This window comes from Corvus moneduloides, chromosome 18 (genome assembly GCF_009650955.1).
Source record: "Corvus moneduloides isolate bCorMon1 chromosome 18, bCorMon1.pri, whole genome shotgun sequence".
Classification (NCBI taxonomy): domain Eukaryota; kingdom Metazoa; phylum Chordata; class Aves; order Passeriformes; family Corvidae; genus Corvus; species Corvus moneduloides.
Window position 1 is genome coordinate 11,224,500 of NC_045493.1, and position 22,758 is coordinate 11,247,257.

The 22,758-nt window shown below is 44.5% G+C and overlaps 1 protein-coding gene across 1 annotated transcript; it reads left to right on the forward strand.

The window, feature by feature from the left end:
- Nucleotides 1–1,345: 1,345 nt before the first annotated feature.
- On the forward strand, nucleotides 1,346–22,711 carry PPTC7 (protein phosphatase targeting COQ7). The gene is made up of 6 exons (XM_032128177.1): nucleotides 1,346–1,795; nucleotides 10,883–11,062; nucleotides 13,774–13,972; nucleotides 16,090–16,213; nucleotides 17,873–18,002; nucleotides 19,342–22,711. The coding sequence occupies exons 1-6, from the start codon at nucleotides 1,594–1,596 to the stop codon at nucleotides 19,398–19,400; spliced, it is 894 nt and encodes a 297-aa protein (XP_031984068.1). The 5' UTR covers nucleotides 1,346–1,593; the 3' UTR covers nucleotides 19,401–22,711.
- The last annotated feature ends 47 nt before the right edge of the window (nucleotides 22,712–22,758 follow it).

The following is a 22,758-nucleotide window of genomic DNA, read 5'->3' on the forward strand; positions in this document are numbered from 1 at the left end:
GCTTTAACTGGATAATTCTCACGCATTGCTTAAGCCTTTAGCAGTTTAAGGGGGGAATATTGTCTCTGTCAAGGTACACAGGGAGCAAAATGCCTCCCGTGTGATAATGAGGGTGCTTCAGCAGCGTTCCTGTGGGCTGGGTCGGTGGAGTGTGGCACAGAGCTCTTCCTTTCACTGCAGGCAGCTCGGGGGACAGGTTTCACACCTGCCTCTGCTGTATTTACACCTCTATTGTTTCTTATTTACGACTCTCAGGTTATGTAAGTGGCAGCAGCCTCTTGACGTGTACCCACAGGAATTAAACGAATTTGCAGAGCAACCTGCTGGGAACTTCCAAAGGGACAAAGCCATTTTTTGCACACCCACGAGCAGCACGGAAAACCGAGCTGCAGAAAATGAGGAATTGGGTCTTTTTGAACATTGTGGGTCTCTACAGCATTGATGCCTTCAAGTTGTTGGTGTTGAAGTTGTCTAGCTGAGAGCTTGGTGTCACGCTCGACTATAATTAATGTGGTTTTAGTGGGGTTTGAGCGACGACTGCACAACACGCCCTTCTCGTGAGGGTTTTGTTTGGCATTTCACGTTCCTTAACCAAAATGGATTAACTGCCAGCGCTTCCATGGAGTTGCAGAGCAGCCTCTCACGCGCGGCGCTGAGCTGGCTCTGTCCCCGTTCGCACGGAGCCGGGGAGAACAGGGCGAGTCATCCTTGGAAAAAAAAACCCCCCACATTTCTGCGCGGCGTGACTCACATAACCGTCCTCAGCCGGCACGAAGCACCGGCGGCCAGCGAGTCCCCGCGAGTTATTCAGAGCATGCTAGACACGCGGGGCGTGGAGGGCAAGTATGTGGGTTAGGCGCAGCCGCGCTCGGCGCGGTGTGGAGAACGTTAATTGCGCTAATTGCGGGTAAAAGGCGGCGGGGCCCGGCGGGCGCGGCGCGCGGGGGGGGGGGGGGGGGGGGGCGGGGGCGCGGACCCCGCTCGGCGCCGCGGGGGCTGCCGGGAGCCGCCCGCTGTTATTGTCCCGCAACATGCAAATGAGGCGGGGCGGGGAGCCAATGGGGGGTGGCCGCGCGCCGCCGCTGCGCACGCGCGCCGCTAGGGGGAGGCGGGGCCGACCTCGCGCCCCGCCCAGCGCCGGGGCCCTCAGCTCAGCACGCGCGGCGAAGATGGCGGCGGCGACGGGCGGCGGGGCGCGGGGGCGGCGCGGGCGGCTCTGACCGGGCACCGCGGGCGGCGGGGAGCGAGCCCGGAGAGAGCCCCGAGAGCTTCGCGGGCAGCTGGCACAGCCCCCCTCGGGGGGGGGGGGTGGGGGTGGGGGTGTGGCGCGGAAGGCGGGGGCGCTGCCGGCGAGCCCGGCCGTGAGGGGCAGCGCGAGGGGCAGCGCGCGGGCTGTGCGGGGCAGCGAGGGCCGGTGAACCACAGCCGGAGGGACGAGGGTCCGCGGCGGGCAGAGCTCGGAGCAGCGGCGGCGCAGGCCGGCGGGCAGGGGAAGGAAGGCTGGCGCCCTGCGGCGGGCGCTCGGCGGGCAGGAGGCGGCTGCGCCGGTGGCTCCCCGCGTTCCTGGCGCTCGGCTGCTGGGCGCCCCACGCCATGTTCTCGGTGCTCTCCTACGGCAGGCTGGTGGCGCGGGCGGTCCTGGGCGGCCTTTCGCAGACAGACTCCCGCGACTACAGCCTGGTGACGGCCAGCTGTGGCTTCGGCAAAGATTTCCGCAAGGGCATCCTCAAGAAAGGGATGTGCTACGGGGATGACGCCTGTTTCGTGGCGCGGCACCGCACCGCGGATGTGCTGGGTAAGTGCCCGGGCCGGGGGCTGAGGTGGCTTCGGCCTCGCTGTGTGACCTCCCCTCTCTCCCGGAGCTGCACATGGCGAGCGGCTCAACCTCCGGTCGCAGACAAAGGAGCTGGTTCTGCCTGTCAGTGTCACCATGAGTTCGCTTTTATAGCTTCCCAAGGAAGCTCTCGTGTTCTTTGTTGCAGCTCTGTCCGCCTTTGGCGTGGGGGGTTGTGTGTGCCGGCTGTCCGGGCCCAGCCTGGGCGTTTCACCTGTGGGTGCCTGTAAGGCCCGGTGGCTCCAAAACTCAGAGAAACAGCTCCCAGTGCGTTTCACTTTCTTTCTTTTAACACCTAACCGAGCCCCGTGTACATGCATTGCATTTCCACAGAAAAGATCACTTGAACAGGCACTTCCTGATTTTAACGCGTGCAATGCCCTTGTCAAGTGAAAGGCAGAGTGACATTGAGACTAGAATCAAATGTCAAGCTTCAGTTTCGTTGTTTGTTCTGGCCTGATTGCACTCTCTGGTTTAGAATCATGGGTGAAATAAATCTTAAGGGTTCAAATTTTAGAAGTAGTGAATAATTATGGATAATCAATAGAATCTTCAGGCTATATGCGGCATTGCTTTTGACAGTGCTTGACCTTTCTCCTGTGTACTCAAGGTTGAATTTGGCTGACTGACACTCTGCACAAGTTAGTTGTGGTGTAACTACCAGAAGCAAATTTTCACCAAAACTTTGACGCTCCAAAAAAAGCTTCCTCCTCCCTGTCCCTTTCTGTGGTTCATTTTTTGCATTCATTTATTTTAAACCGGTGGGGTTGCACTGTGGCATCTCATGCTATGGAAGTGGTTGATGGTTCTTCAGTTTGGCGCTGTCATTGTAACTTGGTTGCCATTTAGTAGAGCCGAGACATTTTCCTCAGGAAGCTGTAAGTTGGTGCTAGGTAACAGTTATTGCTGGTTGTTCTCAGGGGAGCTGTTACTGTAAGTGATGCCACAGCTTTCAAGATGTGGAAGCTTGGTGCGTGCATTTTAGACACTCTCCATCTTCTCTGTGGTGCCTCTTCCAGATAAACTTTTTTGGATTAGAATTAGCTGTTGGACACTCTTCCTTTAGCATGTGACTAACCCTGGCTGCCTTTAAAGTTCATGCTAGGCCAGCACTGATAAATAACTGAGCAATTGGTGTTTGCCCTTAAGAGAAATGCAGAATCTCCTGTATTTTGAAGTGGACTCTTGGTGTGGGGAAGGAATAGATTTAGCCCCATTTGATGATGTTTAGGGGATTTTGGCCATATTTGGTAATTACTGTATGTGGACCTACAGTTTGTCTTGTGTTCCTCCTGGAATCAACAGAGAGTTGCGTTTCTAAGTTGGTCTTTGCATTAATTTTCATGGCAACTTGGAAACAAACAGAATTGTAGCTCCACTTAAGGATCAAACAGCAAAGAGGGCAGCAGACCAGGATGTCTTAAGTACCAAGAAGCAAATAATTTAAATAGAAAAGCTGTTGGTTTGTTTGGTTTTGAGTTTTTCTCCCCTGGTAAAGCTATTTTTATGTCAGTTTTTTATTGCTTTTTAAATATGCATACTGAAACCCCAAAATCTCTGTACTTCCTGCAAAAACAGGAATATTCCAGTGGGTTTTAATGCTTCTAACTTGATGCTTTTTCTTCATCTGTAGCTCTTAAGTTTACAAACAGTAGTTTTCTCCCAGTTTCTGCTGCTGGGATCATCTCTTTACGCTCTCAACCAGCCGTTTTGCACTGCTGCAGAGACAGTTTCAGCACCACCAGTGTTTTCCTGCCCTCATTTCCTGTTACTCTCATCACAAATCTGAGGTTCCTTAATGATTTTTTTTTTTTTTAAGACCCTCATAAATTTTGTGCTACTTCAGTACCTAACTCTGCACCTCAGCAAAACTGAGCTGCACTTTTGGGTTTCCGACTTAATTTTTTGACATTTAAGGAAGAGGCTCACGTGGTTTGAGCCAAAGTGAACACTTGACACAGTAAATTTCAAGTGTATCACTTGGAGTGAGTAGTCATCAGTGACAAAGCCAGGCCAGATAATTAATTAAAAATTCCTCTGTGCCAGTGTTTTCTAGAACCAGTGTATGGAAAGCCTGCCTGTGTGGGATGGATTGGGTGTGGTGGAACAGTGAAAGAACTACTCCCAGCCGTTTGGCATGAGTGCTTGGGGATTCATTTTCTTAGGTCAAACAAGAGTTGACTTGGAAGCGTGTTTATGGCAGAATCAAAATGCTAAACACTTCTTTTGTTATATGTGTACTGTATAGTTCAAAGGCTGAATGTTTAACAGTGTCTTCTAGTCTGAGCTTTGTCCTTTCATGGTAAGATCAGCAGGAAGCTTATGAAGAATCAGGTTATTTCCAGTCCTCCCGTAGTTGTACAAGCTTGATAAGGCCTGTTACTGGTGTTGTTGAATACTTGAGAATTTTGTCTCATTTGTGCTTTTGTGTGGAACTTACCCATCAAATTTGTGTGTTTTCTTCCCATGCTGAGCACAGGGAGAAACAAGAAGCTCAGAACAGGAGCTTTTCCTTAGGGATCACCCTGAGAAAAGGAAATGGCTTTACTGCTAATGTTAATCTCTAGAGCTTTACGATTCAGGCCTGTGTTTCCTTTCTCTGCTGCTTGTACTACGATGTACTTTTCTGTTCATTCACTGCCAGTGTCTTGAGTGTTCAGATCCTCAGAGTATTGAGATCTCTCACAGAGATTTGGGAGATGTTCTGTACTGCTTGATATCTGATGCCTTTGGAACTTTTGAGGACAGAAATACTGGTTTTTTCAAAGCTGAAAACCAAAACTCTTCAGGAACTGACACCTCTGTTTTTTCTCATTAGTATGCAAGGAGGATTTTTTGCTACATAGAGAACAAGGCAAATTTTTAAAATTAGCTTGAACAGTTTTATAACCATTTCACTAATGTACCATTAAAGCCAGTGTTTCCACCGCTGGAAATTTTGAAATGTCACATGCTGGTGATAGTTTTTTTCCTTAATTTTGGGATCTGCCTTTTCTTGCTTATTCCGGTCTTATCAGGCTCCTGATGTCTTTGCTCGTTTTTTATGGATTTTCCAAGCTGTTGTGTGACTCATTATTGAAACAGTGCAGCAGCCAATGCGCATCCCGTGACAGCATCACTTATACAATGTCTGTGCTGGGTACAAGTTTGGGTGTAGCCAGTGTGACTTGACTCTTCCAAACTATTTCTGTCCCCCAGGAGTAAGGAAAAACTGTCTCACAGCAGGAAACTGTTTGTTCACTGCAGAGTTAAAATTTGACAATTGTTCTATTTGCTGCAAATCTTGATTTTTAGGTTTTGAGGGGAGGGGAGTGTCTAGGTGCTTCAGGGCAGCTACTCTAAAGGGAAAGGAACTGCACTTGGTTTGCAAATTAAGTTTGTCAGCAGCCTGCATAGGAGGCAGGTTAAACTGCAGTGACAAAGCCCCTGGAATATTGTCAGTGTCACTGTCATCAGGAAAAATAAACTTCAGCACCTAAATGAATTTGTAGATGAAATGTCAAGGTTGTTCTGGCAGCTGTAGAGGAGGAAGGGATTCTTACTTGGATGCCTGAAGGTTATAGAGGACTGTGTTAAGTGGTTTATTTGGTATCATACCCATTAAAGAGATTGCTGCCTTATCACAACTTATCACACTAAAGGAGGTGAGAATCGCCCACCTCCCTTGGAGTAGCCTTTCACCTACTGTGTTGGAGAGCTCAGGGCACCTGAGAGGCAGTGATCAGAGATTTGCAGAGCTGCACACATGTCTTAGTTTGTAACAGGTCACAGGCAATTTTCTGTTTAACATGGGGAGTATCGGTGCTGGCATTTGTAGGGAAACTACAGATTGAGAACTACCCCATTAATAGTCACACTGGCTGCCTTTCTTGTCAGCAGAGCTGCTCTGGAGCAGCATTGAATAACCTCTGAGAATGAAGCTTATATCTGGTTATTCTTCCCCACAGTTTCTGCAAGGACACTGCACACAAGTGTTCAGGTCAGAATTTCCAGTTGAACACTAGTTTTAGCTGTAAATGCTATTGATGCTTGCTGATGGCAGCCAGTTTTCCATTCATACACAGATCTTGGCCTGAAGGAAGAGCAGATTCTGTCAGAAATCAGGGAGAAATAAGCAAAGCTGAGCACAGTACCGGAGGTGAGGGTTAATCATACCTATGTCATAGGAATCCTTGGAAAAATCTCCTGCTCTTTGCTCTGGTTCATCCATGCTGTGAATACTGAGCCTGGGATGGGTCAGGCTGGCAGGGATTTATTTCAGTGTCTGCCCCCAGTACCTGTCCTTTCTCATCAGTTCCACAGTCACTGAACACCCTGAGAAATTAAATAGTTGTGACTAGGGAATTTTTTGTAAAGCCTTCATAAATAAATTATAGTTTAGTGTTCTCCTGGAGCTCCCCAAATCCACTGAGTGTTTTCTCAGGCTTCAATAAAATAGGGAAGAATTCTACCTGGAAAAATCTGCTTCAGAAACGAGTATGCTGTAGTGGGGGGGAAATAGATATGAGGAACTGTTGCTTTCTTCTGGGAGTAGATGCACAATTTAATGTTTCCAGTTCCCTGTTTCTCCTTCAGTTTGTTCTTCAAGATCATTGCTCACTTTGCCTTTGTTTTTTGCTCCCTGTTGTCACTTACCCAGTTACTCTTCCAGAACCTTTCTGTTTCATGCAAGGGTAGTTTAAGTTTTACTGTAACAGTGTGAATAAGTAACCTTTCCTTCTGTAACTTGTTAGCAGTCACACACAACCTGCCTTTAGGGATTTGTATTTAACTGGGCTATTTTCTTTGTCAAAACCCTGGGGAGGGGTTAGACACCCTTTGGCTCTGACAGATCCAGGGAAGCTGCTGAGGGTCAGTGCTGGCTTTGAGCATTGGACTTGGTTTTGATGGAGAACCTGTCTAGGTGTGTGTGATTTATCCTACCACTGATAACACAACAAATCTTATCAGTTTATCTCAGTTCTGATATGTTGACAAATACTAGGTGCTATATTTCAAACTTGTGTGGTGCAACTTATTGCACCTTTCTACCATTTTAGCCTTCATATTTGATGCAAAATTCAGTTATAAATATATCCTTTTGATGTTCTTTTAGCAGTGATTCATTGCTATTTCAGGTAAGAATCTCAAGAAATTGAAAGTTCAGTAGGATGTGTGGAGTGCCTTAGAAAGTTAATTGTGGTTGCATGCAAAAGCAGCTCCTGCTGACACATTTGTGCCTGCCTGGTGCTTCTCTGTGTGATTTTTATTCTTGGCTGATGCAATATTTCAAAGTATCCATCTCTCAAAAGGTTTTTGGGACAGGGTGGTGCTTTTGGACTCTTGACTGCGGGCAGGTTAATTTCCCAGTTAAGCAGAACTGGCCCTCATAACATTATTTATATTAAACAGGGTTTGATCAGTATCAGGGGGTTGTTATGAACTCTCAGGCTGTTTAGTTTATATTTGCTCTGAACCAGGCAGAACACCTGGATCTCACACAAGTGAGTGGTGAAAAGCAGATATTGCTGCTTTCAGCACTGGCTGGTTTTCCCTGGGCTTCTGCAGGGAACTCATGTGCTGGCAGGCAAAACAATTTCGCATTTGGATTTCAGCTGCCATCTTATCCCAGGTGCTTTTAGCATTTTGAAATCAGCTTTAACAAGTTTCACTGCCAGCATCCTCCCTGGCTCAGTTTCAGTGCTGCAGCATCAGTCACTTGTGCTTTGTCTTGTAACTTCCTGACAGGTGTTTCTGTAAGAGAGATTTTGATACTCTGAATCTCTGAGGAGTTGGAAAAAGCCAGTTTTTGGATTGACACATGCAGCAAGTATTTTATCTGGCAGGCATATTTGTGTATTTTCCAGCACAAGGCAATGTAGTGGAGTGTTAACTCTCAGATTCTGAGAAATCTCTGTAATATAGTTAAATACTTGAGAAGTATTTATTCTTCTGAGGTAATTTATTGTGAAATTTTCAATTGCTTTATTTACAGTGGTGGTTCATCTGGCTGCAGGCATTGCACTGTCACGTGGATGTTTGTGTAATTTCTGCATGGACTTGGAATAGCCACAGAAATGTTCTTTCTATAAAATTTTCTCATTTACTCAATAGCTTGAATGAAAAAAACCCCAAGGTTTGTGTACAGTTCAATTTCAGCAATTCTCAGCCATGCAGTTTGTCTTTAATGTCCTGTGATTCCTAATTTGTAACATGGTTAATACTGGAACACAATGGTTTATGGCTCAAAGGAAAACATGAGTATTTGTTGAAAAGGTAATTATTTTGAATATATACCCTTTTTTTTTCTTGGATGAAAGCAAAGGTATTATATATAAATAGAGCTTGGCATTATTCCTTGGGAGTGATCTTGCCAATAGCAACACCTTTGAATTTTCTTTTGATGACAGAGGGAAAAGCTGGTATTAATCAAAGTTGAGTGTTTAGTTTTTGCTACTTCTGGAGTTTGAAATAGTTTCACTCCTTATTTGCTGTATATCAAATAGCACAAAGTTTACTTAAACTTTATTCTCATTTACATTTCATCTATTTCAGTAGCAGTTTACTCAAACTGTTTCAAAATCACATATTCCTCTCCCATGTGAAATTGTTCAATTTACAGAGATTGTAGAATGCAAAGACGCTGGGTTTATTTTAAAACCATATTGAAGGTAGGACAGGATGATTAAAGGTCTTGGCCCCAAACCTTTATAAACCCCCCTCTTCTCCATTTGGGGCAAGGCCAAGAAATAGAGTTGGTAGCTGGTGGGGGGTTGTGGAGGTGTCACTGAAAGCAGCCTCCAGGGCCTGCTCCTGAATGCAGTGGTTGTGTCAGCTTCTGTGCCGGGGTGGAGCAGGGAGACAGCGGAGCTGTCCTGGTGCTGTGGGATCAGACAGTGTGTTCTCTCAAGTGTGGTACCCAGCAAAGCCAGAGGAGCTGCTGGTGGATGTCTAGAGGGTGATTGCACTGCACTGCACTGGCAGAACCTACTTAAAGCTGTTTATAGCTTGCAAAAAGCAGACAGGAAGGCAGACAGACAAAGGCAGTATATGGCTCAGGACAGAGTATGAAGGGTGCTGCCATGATTATGGATTCATATTTCCTGCCTGCAGTAAAAAAATGAACAAAGAAAGTCAGATGGCGTGCTCATTTTTCCTTTAAAAATTTAATAGGTTTTGATAATTGGCCTTCTCAGGTGCTTGCTGTGGTGGCTTTCTGGTACTCTGTGCTAAAGCTGTAGTGTTTCTGTTCCAGTGTTTCCCAGCGCTGATGTAAAAGGCTTTCCTGGATGGCTTGAGGGAGCTCCGTAGCTTCTGCTGAGCTTTCTTTGTAACTGCCTTGGGAGCCAAGAGCTTTGGGCAGCATTTATCAAACATCATCTTTTCATTGCATTAACCTGTTGTTAGTGAGGCAGTGCAGAAATACATCTGGACCATGTTCATCTTAAAGGGAAGGAACAAAAAGTTTATCTGGTACCTTCACATAAAGCACCATCATCTGACCTGAAGCTGAGTTGCTGTTTCGAGTTCTGGATCTAGAACCTTTCCTTTATGATCTGTTATTCTAGACTTGTCTGTGTGGCAGCAGAAAGCAAAGGGTTAATCCAGTATTAATATGAGGTTGTGAGACCTGTAGGGAGAGGATTAATCTGTTCTTGAAGGATCCAGAAAAGTAATTTCTGACAACGCAGGGTGCTTTTGCATGAGCTTCTTGCCAGGGACTGCTCAAAGAGGTGAATGCAGGGATCTGCATTCCTGTAACATTCTTCTGAGAAAGCAGAGGGACAAAGCAGGTGTCTAAAAGGTTGTGCACTATTTTAGGGAGAAATCTGATTAATGTTGATAGGCTGTTCAGAATCTGCCTATAACCTCCTGTCAGATTATAGTTCACTCCAAGGTCGGCTCTAAACCTCCCGTCTCAGTTTCAGACCATGTCCCGTGTGAAGGGCGTTCAGAGATGAGGAAACTGAGTTTTATCTTCTCACTCACATTTGCATGCCTTTGATAATAGCGGTGTCTTTTTTCCTGAGCAGACTGTCCTTCAGCACAGTCTGAGCTCTGAAATTCATTTTTGGTGCTTTTATCATGAACATATTTCAGCTTTACTATGTTTTGGAAATCTGCTTGAAATTATTTGTCTCGTGCTGAGGATCAAAAAGATTTTTGGAAAAATTTCCACAAAGTAACATTTTAATCTCAAATAATACCTTCAGCGGTATTTTGCTTTTGTCATTTAGGCAATTGGAAGAAGTTCAAAGTTCTTAAACCAAATGACCAGCAGAAAATGTGTCTGCTGCTCACCTCCCTCTGATCACCCCCTTTCCATGACCACAGACACTGTTTTCCATGTGGTTGCTTAGAAGCTTCCCAGGCTTTGGTAGAATTAGTCTAATTTTCTGATCTCCGGGTCATTTTGAATAACTGAAAATTGTCTGGATCACAGTCAGTTTTCATTCTCTTGCTTGGCTGAAGCTGTAAGCAACAAGCTCTCCTTGAAAGGGGTAGGTCCCAGCATTGTGTTGGTTACATGGATTTTGGAAAACACTTGTAAAATGGGGATTTATTTTCTACAGATACTGAGAACACCAAATAGAAATCATTGTCCTTCATATGAGTAGGTAGTCTGGGAAAAAAAACTGTGCTGCTGAATAGCAGCAAGTGTTTCTGTGTCATTTCTGTACTAGTTAAAATGTTGACGTTCACTTTTAAAATTAATGAAACCTCTTCCCTTTTAATGGACTGATGAGAGGTTAATGGGATTGAATCCCCATCTTAACCCCAGATTTCTCATTATTTGTTCTCTAGTGGAGACAACCTCCTCATTCTCGGCATTGGACTTTTACCTTTCTTTCAGCAATTCAGATTATATTTGGAATTTGGTCTGGGAGCTGATACCAGAAGTTACCTTAAAAATACTCAGAAATTTGTTACGTTAACCAAAAATGTTTTCCAAGCCGGTGCCATGTCCTACCTTTTAGTTACTTAGATCGTAAGTGATGCAAATAATTAAACCCTTTGTTTTGAAAGCCACTTCTGTTCAGGTAACTCTGGTTTTGTGTTTCCTTGCAGGGGTGGCAGATGGTGTAGGTGGCTGGAGAGACTACGGGGTTGACCCTTCTCAGTTCTCAGGGACTCTCATGCGAACGTGTGAACGTTTAGTAAAAGAAGGACGGTTTGTTCCAAGCAATCCTGTTGGAATTCTCACCACAGGCTATTGTGAGCTGCTGCAGAACAAAGTACCTTTGCTTGGTAAGACACCAAAAGTATGTCAGTTCAATCTGGGTTGTGTGTTACCTACACATGGGCTTACTGAAGGGTGCTTGAATCTGTTATCATTCTAATTTGCAGGCAGTTAACATCTCTTAATTAACTGAAAACATAGAAATGTAGTTGCCTTGGTGGCATCCTTATTTTCTACAAAACTGTTTTAATTAATTTAGTAATGCAGGGAGTGTTGATGTGTGTGTATTTATCTATAAAATACAAGGCAAACGGTCTTTCTGTGGGAAGGGTGAATTCACCAGAGTTTGCAGAGCGAGTTCTGCAGTGGAACACACTGTGCACATGTGCTCACTCTGTATTTTATATGTATAAATAACTGTTCTCTGCTAAAAACTCTTCATGGCTGGTTGTGGCTTTCTGCTTCAGCTATGCAAGGAAAAGTATTTTCTGAGGATAATCGGATGCAGTTCTGTTCATTCCTGGCCTTACTCTGCTTCTATTGCCTTTTATGTCCCGTGAACTCAAACCCCAGTTGGTTGACTTCAGTAATTCATATCATGCGATCTCTGGTAGCATTATTTTTATAAATCTTTGTGGGGGGATTCATTACAGATCTTTCTGAAAGCCAGCTGAAGTAGATGCTTCACATATTCTGTGTTAACCTTGATGGGACACGGCATTCAGCTGCCTGGGGACTGGGAGCAGATAGAGAGGTGACACTTGGCCTCAGCTGACAACTCTGCCAAGGGGACACTTCTCTAAAGGACATGAGACCTCTTCTGCACCAAGAAAGTGTTTGCCCTGCATGAAATGCACAGGGCTCACCTGACCTTAAGCTGCTGTGCCAGAGCAGTGCTGTGTGAGCTATATTTAACTTGTCTGCTGAGCTGGGAACAGATGTTCTCGCATTATATGCCAAAAGAATAGGTTGGAACCTCAGGAGTGACCTTAAGTGTCACGAAAAAGCAGTGGTCAGTAATTACATTAGGATTTGGTGTGTTGAATGGTGCGTATTTGTGCAAAGCAGATGTAGCTGTAAGTGAGCTACAAAGTGGGGCACTGGCGAGAGCTCTCCCTACGCCTTTGGAGACGGAGCAGCTCGGCTGGGCTTGACCTTTGCAGTGCTGAAAAGCAGCGTGTGCTGAGTCACAAGATCTGCATTCCACACATGGCCTCCTGGTTACACTCTGCTAATAGAGTTAGAATTTGAAACTAATGATCCTTAGTGTTTCTCCTTTAACTGAGAACAGTATTTTTAGAAAGAGGAATAAACCCCTGGAATTGCCACAGCAATGCGCATTTAGAGTTTATTTAAAATAAAGAGACAGGAGAAGACTTCATTAAGAAAGATTCACTAGGCAATAACTTTTCCTTGCTGTTGTGCTTTAAGCCTGGATACTTGGTTCATCAGGATTGATCCAGTAAATAATATAAAATAAAACTGAAAAGGGGAGAATCTGTGCCATTTATTTAGTCACTCTTGTGTTGCAGAACAATTTTGGACACTGTCACATATAAAATCAGAATTTTTTCTAGATATACTGCTTTGACTTAACATTCATTAAGGATGGAGAAGGTCCTGTGTGTTCACTAGAGAACAGATTCAGGACAAGTGCATTGCAGGGAACTCTGTATGTTAGAAAGAGAAACAATCTGGAACGGGCAATGCCTGGAGCCAGCTGGACTTCTGCTCTAGCAAGCCTGATCCTAAGCTTTGCTCACTGCAAGCTTGTGGTCTGTCCAACATGGAGCTGTGCTTGGAAAATCCTGCTGGAAGAACATGGAGGTAGAAGATGAAGACAGTTCATGAGCTGGTGATACGGGGCAGAAGTCGAGAAGAAATGCTGTAGCTGTATTTCACCCCCTTGGGCATTGAAAGGTCTTTTGGTGGCTGTGCTGTCCTGTTTGCAAAATTGAGCGATGGCTGTTTGCTGTGTAGGACTTCAGGTTTCTTTGCAATACAGCATTTTTGTGGCTTGCAAACAAGCACAGTTGGTGGCTACTTCCCAGTGAATGAATGGAGAATTCCTCAGTGCCCTCAAGCGTGGCTGGGATAGTTCCAAGCACAGTTGACATCATGTTTCTGCTATTACTTTAATTTGGAATAGTATTTGTCTCTGAAACATGTTTTCCTTAAACTTGTGGAGTTGGTATCCTGAAGACACGACAGGATTATTATTTTTTAAACCTGAAGCAAGCTCTGCAGAGCCAGGCTGGGAGGAAAAGCATTTCATGTTCTGAGCAGAGAAATGCAGCAGGACCTAATACTTAATTGCAAACAGTTCTTTACTTGGTGTGGTTTATTTACAGCTGATGAGTGAAACTGTGTGGAGAGCTCCTAGTATTGTATGGATGCTACTAGAATTCTATTATCTCCATGATTTTGGAATTTCAGTATTTTATGTGAGTTCTGTAAATCCGGTCCTATAGCAGAATGTGCTGACGTATGTTGGGATGGAAAACTGTAAATAAAGCCAAACAAAACAGGTATTTGTCAGCATAACGTGTTTACCAAAATCAAAGCAGGAAGAGTAAATTCTACACAAAAATCATAGTTTGCATTGCAAAGATTTCTAGCATTTTGCTAGTTTTATTTTATATTAATTCTGGCATTGTTGAGTATTACCATTTCTCCTGACTTTTAAGCTTTGATAAGTGTTGTAATTATTGAACTATTGATCAATCAGTGAGAGAACAAGCAGTTTCTGTAAGGCTGACTGCAGTCACTGTGTTTGCAGGGAGCAGCACAGCTTGTATAGTAGTCCTGGACAGATCAAGTCATCGTTTACATACAGCCAACTTGGGAGATTCTGGATTTTTGGTAGTCAGAGGAGGAGAAGTCGTCCATCGATCCGATGAGCAGCAGCATTACTTCAACACTCCCTTCCAGCTGTCAATAGCTCCACCAGAGGCAGAAGGAGTTGTCTTAAGTGACAGGTAAGGGGGAAGAGGAACCTTAATTTTTAACCTGTGCATGTGACCAGCTCCCAAAAAGTTGCAGTTTTGCTGCTGTGGGGCTCTTCTGTAGCACATAGGATTTAAACAAATATCCAGACAGGTCCTGCACCTGCCACCCTCCCTCTTTAGATAAAATGGGAACATTTCTCACCTTGTACTTAACTTTGTACGTGTTGCACAGTCTGAATTTATTGGGCTGTTCATGGTGGCATATTCCCACAGCCATGGGCATGTTCTGATCCATGGGGAGATGTCACCCACTATAGCTGGTGTGTGGACAAGTGGCTGGACTTACCAGCAGCTTTGGTTCCAATCCCTGTCTGTGCTCCCTTGGGACTGTTTGGAGTAGCTAATTTGGATATCTTGGCACCGAGGTTGCAAGTGCTTGAAGAATAGAGCAGAGGGACATGTGACTGTAACTTGTGTTTCCAACTTGCTGTTTCCAGCAGCATATTGTATTTGACCAAAACGAGCAAAAAAACTGTTTGGCGGAACACCAAGCTGGGAATGAGAGTATGAGGAAAGGACAATCTGTTCACAGAAATGAGTTGTTTCAAAGGCAGGCTTGTTCTTGTGTCTTCCCCTAGGAATGTCAGGCTGATCCATCCTGACTTTGTGAAGTCTCACCAGTAATATGAAATAAATTCAAAACCAAACAGCTTTCAAATATGTGTTAAAATGCAGCTCTCAGAAATGTCTCCCTCATTAAAGTAATACCCCTCATGTGAATATGAGATGGTAACAGAATCCTCAAGGAGTGGCCGTGGAATACAGGGAATGCAGTAGGCAGCTGAAGTTTTGGACTCAATGAGCTTGAGTGTTTTCCAGCCTAAATGATTCTGTGCATTATCAGGGCTGATGCAGTAAAGGTTGAGACTTTAATCCAAAATAGGTCTTTTTGAAAGTGTTGGTTAAGCTGTTGAAACTCCTGACCATTCTTGTGTGTGCATTCATCCTGCAACTGCTGAGAGGAAGCCAGGGTAGGACTCTGAAATTAGAACCTTTCAGTATTCCAAGCTCTTTGTTAGACTAAAATTAAATGATGGTTCGAAATTCTAGAGCTGTAAAAATCTTAATTTTCCTGATACTCTCTGTCATCTGTAGGAAGATCATAAAAACAAAGAGCAGAAGGATAATTGATAATGTCCAGTGGAAGTCAGGAAGCCAAGTAATCTGAGTCATCCAGTAATAAGGAAAGCACAAGATAAATGTGCTCCCACACTTCAGCTCTGAATCATGATTACAGCTTTCTGCCTGGTTCCTGCACTGTTCCTGACGTTAATTAGTACTCATGCTCCTTGTCGAAACGCTTCTCCTGTCCTTTTTTATTTGTTGTCCCAGTTTAGTGATGAATTTGGCTATATATGGGCATAGGCAGGCAATCTTAACTCCATCAGCCTTCCTGAAGCTACACATCAGTGGAGCAAAGCAGCTCCTCTGTGTTTTGGCAGAGCCCAGTGGCCTGGGATGCAGCAATTTCTCGCTTTTACAGACCCCTGAAGAGTGTTTAAAAATGAAAGGTTTGTTATGTTGTTTCTGAGAATCAGATTTTTCAGCAATATTCATGTCCAAACTAGGTGTTTTCTCCTCTTGGTGTTGTGTAATGTGTTAGACACAAGCATTCAACAGACTCTGGTAGCGATTTCCAGACGTGTTTCATATTCCATTGAATTAGAAAGTGATTCAAAATCCTGAAGTGTTTGGGCCAGGCCCTTTATGAATTGTCCTTTCAAGTACTGCTCTCTTAAACATCTTCAAGATGAGCAGAAGGAAGCCCTGAGCTGCCATTCTGCTTAATGGTTTCCATGGAGACACACTCCTGAAGCAGATTAGTTTGCAGGATTGTTCATGTGGGAATTTTAACTGCAAATCCTGGGTGCAATAACTGGAACAGGACCTGTTTGCAGTCACAGTGCCTGTGGTGGGGCTTTCCTGACAGCCCATCCTGGGACTAAAGCTCCACAGTGAGTGATTATTTCTTTCTCTTGCACAAACCGCCAAAGAGTAGTGAAGTGCAGGAGCTGTGGATGTGCTCTTTGAGGTTGTTTGGTGTCTTTGTGAGGGCTGGAGTCCTTTAACCTCTGTCCCTTCCCCAGCCCCGAGGCTGCTGACAGCACGTCCTTCGATGTCCAGCTTGGGGACATCATCCTGACCGCCACAGACGGACTGTTTGACAACATGCCTGACTACATGATCCTGCAGGAGTTGAAAAAGCTGAAGGTGAGTGTGTGTGTCCTCAAGCTCTCACATCTTTTGTGCTGGCTAAACCTTTATAGTTAGTACCTTTACTTCTAATGCACAAAACCTTTGTGTTTTATATAAAAACCCCACCACAAAGTGCTGTATCATTAAAAGGCTTTTCAGATAATATCCCATGGGAGCAGTGCAAGGGACATTGACCCCAGAGGGCTTTCTCTTGCATCTGCATCCAGGCTGAATCCAGAAGCAGCAGCTTGGGCATAAATTTCCCAAGTGACAGCTGGTTCCATGTCAGTAACTGGTGAGGGAGGGGGAGAGGAGGAGGGGAAGGGAAGGGGGAGATATATGTTCAGTAGCAGGTGCTGCCTTTGGCCACACACTGCACCTGCAGGTTGGAGATGATACACAGGAAAATAGAGAATCCTCTTCTGGGTTACTTGAGGGTGAGCTTACACTTAAAATAACTTTCAGCTTCTCTGAAGGTTTATAAACCAGTAATTCTGACACAGTATGGGCTGTCTGAATTGTGGGTTGCACATGCTTGAAAATCTTCAGTGTTCTGTAAAAAAAAAATCCTGTCAACTGTTCCACGTTAGTGACCACAGATGTTCTTTTTAAATAGTAAGAATACATTAAAATATTTTAACTTGGCTGAGAACATTTAGCTTCAGGCTGTTTACTTACAGAAAGGAAAGTACACTTAAGGAGATATCAATATGTATAAACTCCTTGAGGAAACTATTTTGCTGTGAAATGCAAATAAGAGAATTACAGTGTGATTTTAAAGAGAATTTGGCCTCCTCTTATCCTGCAGCTCCACAGGTCACTAATGTGTCACTGGGGCTGCAGCCACCTCACACCCTTGTTTGCAGAGGGTGAGGGTGTCCAGGCTGGCCACTGGAGCTGGAATTCCCTTGTGGAAGAAAGCTGAGCTCCACCTTTTGGTGTGTTTGGGAAAGGCACCGGAGTTCCCCAAGAGGTTCAGCCAAAAGTTAATCACATAAATGCCTGCTAATTCCCAAACCTGCAGGGAAGGCTCTTGAAATGACAAGGCATTTAAAAATGGTTACAGACAAAAAGAGCAGTGGTTGTCTGTCATGTTGGCTTGAGTGAGAAAAGCCTGGGAGTAAAGCAGCAGAATTACTGAAACAGGGAAAAAAAACATCTTGGAAAAAGTGTGTGTGTGCTCTCAGTGCATTTTTTCATATCCGACTTGAAAGTGCCCCTTCACCCCAAGTGTGCTCTCGTCAGCTGGGGTGAGAGAGCCAGAGGTGCAAGACTTGCACTCAAGATAAAACAAATACTTCACCAGAGCCTGCTTGGGAGGCAGGGAAGGTCCTTGTAGGGTGCCCTGCAGGGACAGCTGCCAAATGCTCTGTTCCTTTCAGATGACATAGTTTAGTCTGTTTTGAGTAGTATTCTTCTAAGTTTCTAAATTCTGGAAATCCTCCAAACCCAAGTCTTGAGCTCCTGGTGGGGGTTTGAGGTCTGGCCATCCCTTGTGAAGATCCACAGTTGTAACCCAATTTACAAAGCCTAAAGAATGGGGAAGGCTCTGTTTGCAAGGGAATGTGATAATTAATGCCCTGGCAGTGAGGGATCTCCAAACCTGACACGGATCAGCACAACAACTTCTGTAGGCTTCTGAATAAGAATAAACTTTTTTCCTCGTGAATGTAGAACTCCAACTACGAGAGCATCCAGCAGACTGCACGGAGCATTGCTGAGCAAGCCCACGAGCTGGCCTATGACCCCACGTACATGTCACCCTTTGCGCAGTTCGCCTGTGACAACGGATTGAATGTCAGAGGTACGAGCTTCTCCTCCTCCCACTGCTGCTGTCTTGGGGAGATCTTCAGCAAAGTGAAGTTCTGCTGTTCCAAAATCCAGTAGGAAAACAGAACAGTAGGAAATGTGGTTGGCAGGAGAGCACCAAGCTCGTGTGGGATTTGGCAAAGCCCCCAGGGCCTGCACAGGCCATCCCAGCCCTGCAGAGCAGGAGCCTCCTGTGGGGAAGCAGCTGGAGCATGGAGAACACAGTGCCCTGATTGTTTTATTTTTAATCTAATCTGTGCATTCCTGCCCCAGGAATCCTGCCTGATAGGAGTTCTCCAGTACTCCTGTACTTGACTGGTTGCTTGGATTCGGGGGTGTGGGTGGTATTGTGTGAGGGTAGTTTTTTGTTTGGGTTTTTTTTAAGGTCTCATCTTACTGCTGCATTTCAGCTGAGGTTCTGCCCGCTCTTTGGTAGATTTGGGAGTTGTTTTTTGGTTGAATTTGCAACCCTTGTATCACTGGCATCCCCATACTGATGTCTCTGTTGGTTCTACTTCTGTTCTTTAGAAGGGTATTGGCGGAACACCTGGGAGACCTCAGAGCCTGAGCAAACACCTTTCTTTTAATAATTTTTTACTTTTAAATAAATAAATATAATTCTGCCAGTAGAGATGTTCCTATCTGTATCAGAAGGGCAGGATTTCCTGCAAGAACCTTAAGCCCCTTTCCTCAGGTAGCAGCTGTCACACTTGGGCTCCGTGTTGCTCCAAGCTCAGTCACTCAGTAATGAGGCTGCAGATCTCCAGAGCCCAAGGGATTGCTTTGACTTCCCACATAACAAAATCTCTCCTCTGGGCCATTTCTCCAGGATTTCTGTGTTGCTCTGGCTGTTGAGGATTGAAAAATAACTACTAAAAATGTTAAGTAGCTTTTAGGAAGACCTGAGGTAATACAGTGCTGAAGAAGATGCTAAAGAGGTGTTTGATTTACAGTGGAAATTCCTGAGGAGATCTGATTTCATGGCAGTTTACATGTAACAAAGCAGTGTCAGGTGTTTTGTGCATTTATTAAAGAGTCTGCTGAAAACAGGCTTTGTGCTCTGCCAGCTACCAACAATGTTCAAGGTTCTGACCTCCTTTTCATAGTTTGATCTCACTGGAGCTTAAAAGGAAAGTGATTTTGTGCTGTGTTACATGTCACTGCTCCCCTCGTTTTGGAAAGGAGGTGGGAGAGGCAGAGTTTGTGTCTATTCAAACCAAGTTTTGAACACTTAAACCGGTTTTAGAAGAGCTTTCTATGGGGAATGTCACAAATCATCAGAAGACAACCCTCTGTGGTTTGATGAAATAAGTGGGTTTTTGCTTCCGTTGCAGGGGGGAAACCAGATGACATCACCGTCCTTCTTTCCATCGTAGCTGAGTACACAGACTGAGGGCCTGGCGCTGTCCTGAGCTCCCTGGGCCCCCCGGCCGGTTTCCTGCTGGCAGGATTGTTCCTTCCTTCCCAGCTGCTCCGGGCAGCCGGCCCTGAGCCCGGAGCCTGGCCAGAGACGCAGCTGAGGCCCTTGTTAAGAACCACTCGTAGTCCACTGGTCTTGGTCTGCCAGCAAGAGATGAAGAAGCTCAAGGCTTGGAGCTTGTCTTTGAGAGCTTAGTCCTTGTCCGGAACAGGGGGAGGATCCATCCCACAGTGTTGCCGCGTTGGAGATGTGACTTTCCAAGGAGTAGAATTGGTTGATCATCTTTCAAACTAGATCAATAGGTAACGCCTCTGCACGAGAGCATATTACTCTATTTACTAGGAACGTTCGCTGTTGTTGACAGATTCGCTGGTATGTTACAGACCCAGTTCCATAAAGCATAGTCTTGTTCCAGTGATAGCCGAGGTTTCGTGTTTCTGAGCTCCAGTTTTCAGGAGATTTATAACTGCTGTAAACATTCTGCTCTTGCCATCCATGGTGTCAGCCTTAGGAGCCTTTTCTAGTATGAGATTTCAAACAAACCTAGTTCAAGTTATATGGATGCAAATGTGTTTTGTGATTTCAGGTGCTTAACTGTGATCTTAAAAGTTCTGCAGATCATTCGTCCATAATGGGCCTGGTTCTGGATGTTTTGGCTGTGGATAATTATTATTTTTTTTTAAACAAAAATTCTAGTTCAGTCTCAAACAGCCGAGCTGGCCACAGTTGAGGTCTTGCAGCATTTGAACCCATCTCAGCGTGGGATGATGGTAAATGCTACGGTGGGAGGTTGCACAAAGAACAGCTCATCCTCAACTCTGAGCATCTTCACTTTGGGTAGATAATTCTGTTGTTGATATAAAACATAATTTGTGTTAATAATTGCCACTCTTGCTTGTAGAACAGAATATGCTGCACCAGTTTAAGTCCAGTTGATCCTTTCTGACTCAAACAGGCACCTCTTTGCTTCTGCTGCGTCAGCGGCAGCCAGTACGAAAATGGAAACTTAATGAATAATCAGCAAAACTTACATTTCAACTAAAGTTTAGGGGTTTCAATTATCCTTAATGATGTTTACAGTTATCTAACAGCCACTTCGCAATATGACATTTCCTTTTCAATGACAGTAGCTCACGTTTGTCCCCCCTCTTCCAGCCAGCTTTCCTTTTCCTTTCCTGAGGCTCATACGAAAGCTGAGAGCTGTAAAGATATATATATTTTTGGTCAGTTTTTCATTAACTTTTTTGCTGGTAGAGAAGTATGTAGAAATAAATTAAAGCCATGTTTTTATATATAAAAAGTCGGGTAATGTTGCTGTTTAGGTGAGTGCAGTTAAACTTGGTCAGTAAGGAATCTTACCTGCTCTCAAGAGGAGATTTTTACTACCTGGTTTATTGTATTAAAACTGTTTAAGTTTGAGGTTACCTCAACTTGTTTAAAGAATTTTTGTGGACTTGTACTGTATATTTGCGTAACTATGTCAAGCTTTTATTTAAGGTCATTTAACATGTACCATGTACATGTCATTTTACTATATTTCAATGCATCATGCTTGTAACAGGCATTTCATTTATAATAAGTGATTAATTTGGGAGCTCTTCAGTAATTTATCTGCTATTCCTCAATTGGCATAATGTTAGATATCTACTTTAAATCACCTTGTAATTACTTGTCAAAATGCCTTAACTACCCTAACTTGACCAAAATAGGATTTTGGTGAGGGTGTGGGGAGGATTATATTAATGAAGAAAAATTAATTAGTTTTGCGACACATGAACAGTGAGTAGTGGAGAACTTTGCACAACCTGTCAGTCCTTGTTGTTCTTAACCTGAACAAGCTGTCTCTGGCTGTCTTGGAGGAATGTATTCACATGCAGAACAGGGCTTTGTTTCTTGTTTGGGAGGGGCCTTTCTCTCCCACTCTGGGTGTCTTTACATTTTATCCAGTATTTACTTGCATGCTTCTGGATTAGAGCAGATTTGATCAATTCTTCTTTCCCTTGCCCTTCCCTTCAGGCGCTGCCCCCGTGGCCCAGGGCTGTTCTCTGCTCTCAGCACAGTCCCCAGCCCTCCTGTTGCCCCTTCCCGGCTTTCCAGACCTTTGCCTGAGGACATGTGCGGGGTCAGAGGGACAGAATTCCCGAATTTCTGTTCCTCCGGGGCCAGGCGCGCTCCCTGTCTGTATCCACAAAGCCGTTTGCCTCATATCACACCATGACTTGTTGAGTTTTTTATTTAATAAAGAACAAATTTGGGTTTTGATTTACAAATCATGAGTTTTTCCCTCACCGGGCACACCAAAGACCAGTAAAGCTTTTAGCTTTTCCATCTGTTTATAAAGCAATACTGTATTATAAAGAATTGATATTTTTATCACATGCTTGATTGTTTTGGGTTTTTTTTTAAGACGTGCACTCTGAACATATCAAACCTGATTTTTTCCTATGAACTTACGCTGTCTGCGCACAACTGATCTTTGGAGAAGGAAATGACAGGGCCCGTGCTATCAAAAATAATTCCCAGCGATGCATGAAGCAGTAACACTTGCTAGGGGTTAGCTGAGTGGGAATGTTCACGAGAGGAATGTACAAGGAAGGTGTTCCCTGACTTGGAAGCGAGAGGAGCATGGGCTGGCTTGGAGCTGCTGCAGAGGGTTGTGGTTTGTTTTGGGGAGCTGCTGGGTTGGGAGCAGGGATCTGGAGGAACAGGAGGAGGAGCTTTGTCCCCCAGCAAGCTGGGATTGCTGCAGCAGCGGCAGTAGGGATTGGGGTGAAACAGGGGTAAGATGTGGTGAATTGGAAAAGCTCTGTGGTTCCTTGCTATTTTCCTGGCTATCTTTGGGAGAGCTGCGACATACAGTCCTAAATGTCCTTTTTCAGGCTGAAAACAAAACCAAACCAAAAACCAGATTTGGGACCAGGCAGTTACAAGTGAGTCAAGGGGAAGGGAGAGGCAAAGGTCTGGCAGGGATGGGAGGATTTAGTGATGGAATGTCCATCTCTTGGTATGGAACATCCTTTCTCCAGGGGAGAAGCAGCTGGTGTGCGGAGAACCCGACTGTATGCAGTAGTTTCTGACAAAGATAGCTGAAACAATGAAGCAAATCTGAGTCTGTATCTGAGGATGCTTTTTTGTTGCTGTTAAAATGAGACTATCATCTATGCTTACCTAAGAGGCAATTATGTGAATTTCATGTCTGAGGTATAACTTATGCAGGAATAGTTCTGTAAATACATTTAAATAAATTGTAAAGATATTTAATAAATATAGTATTTATACTAAAACTTGCTTTTTAAAGTCAAGTTGCCTGCAAACCCTCTGTTTGTTGGTG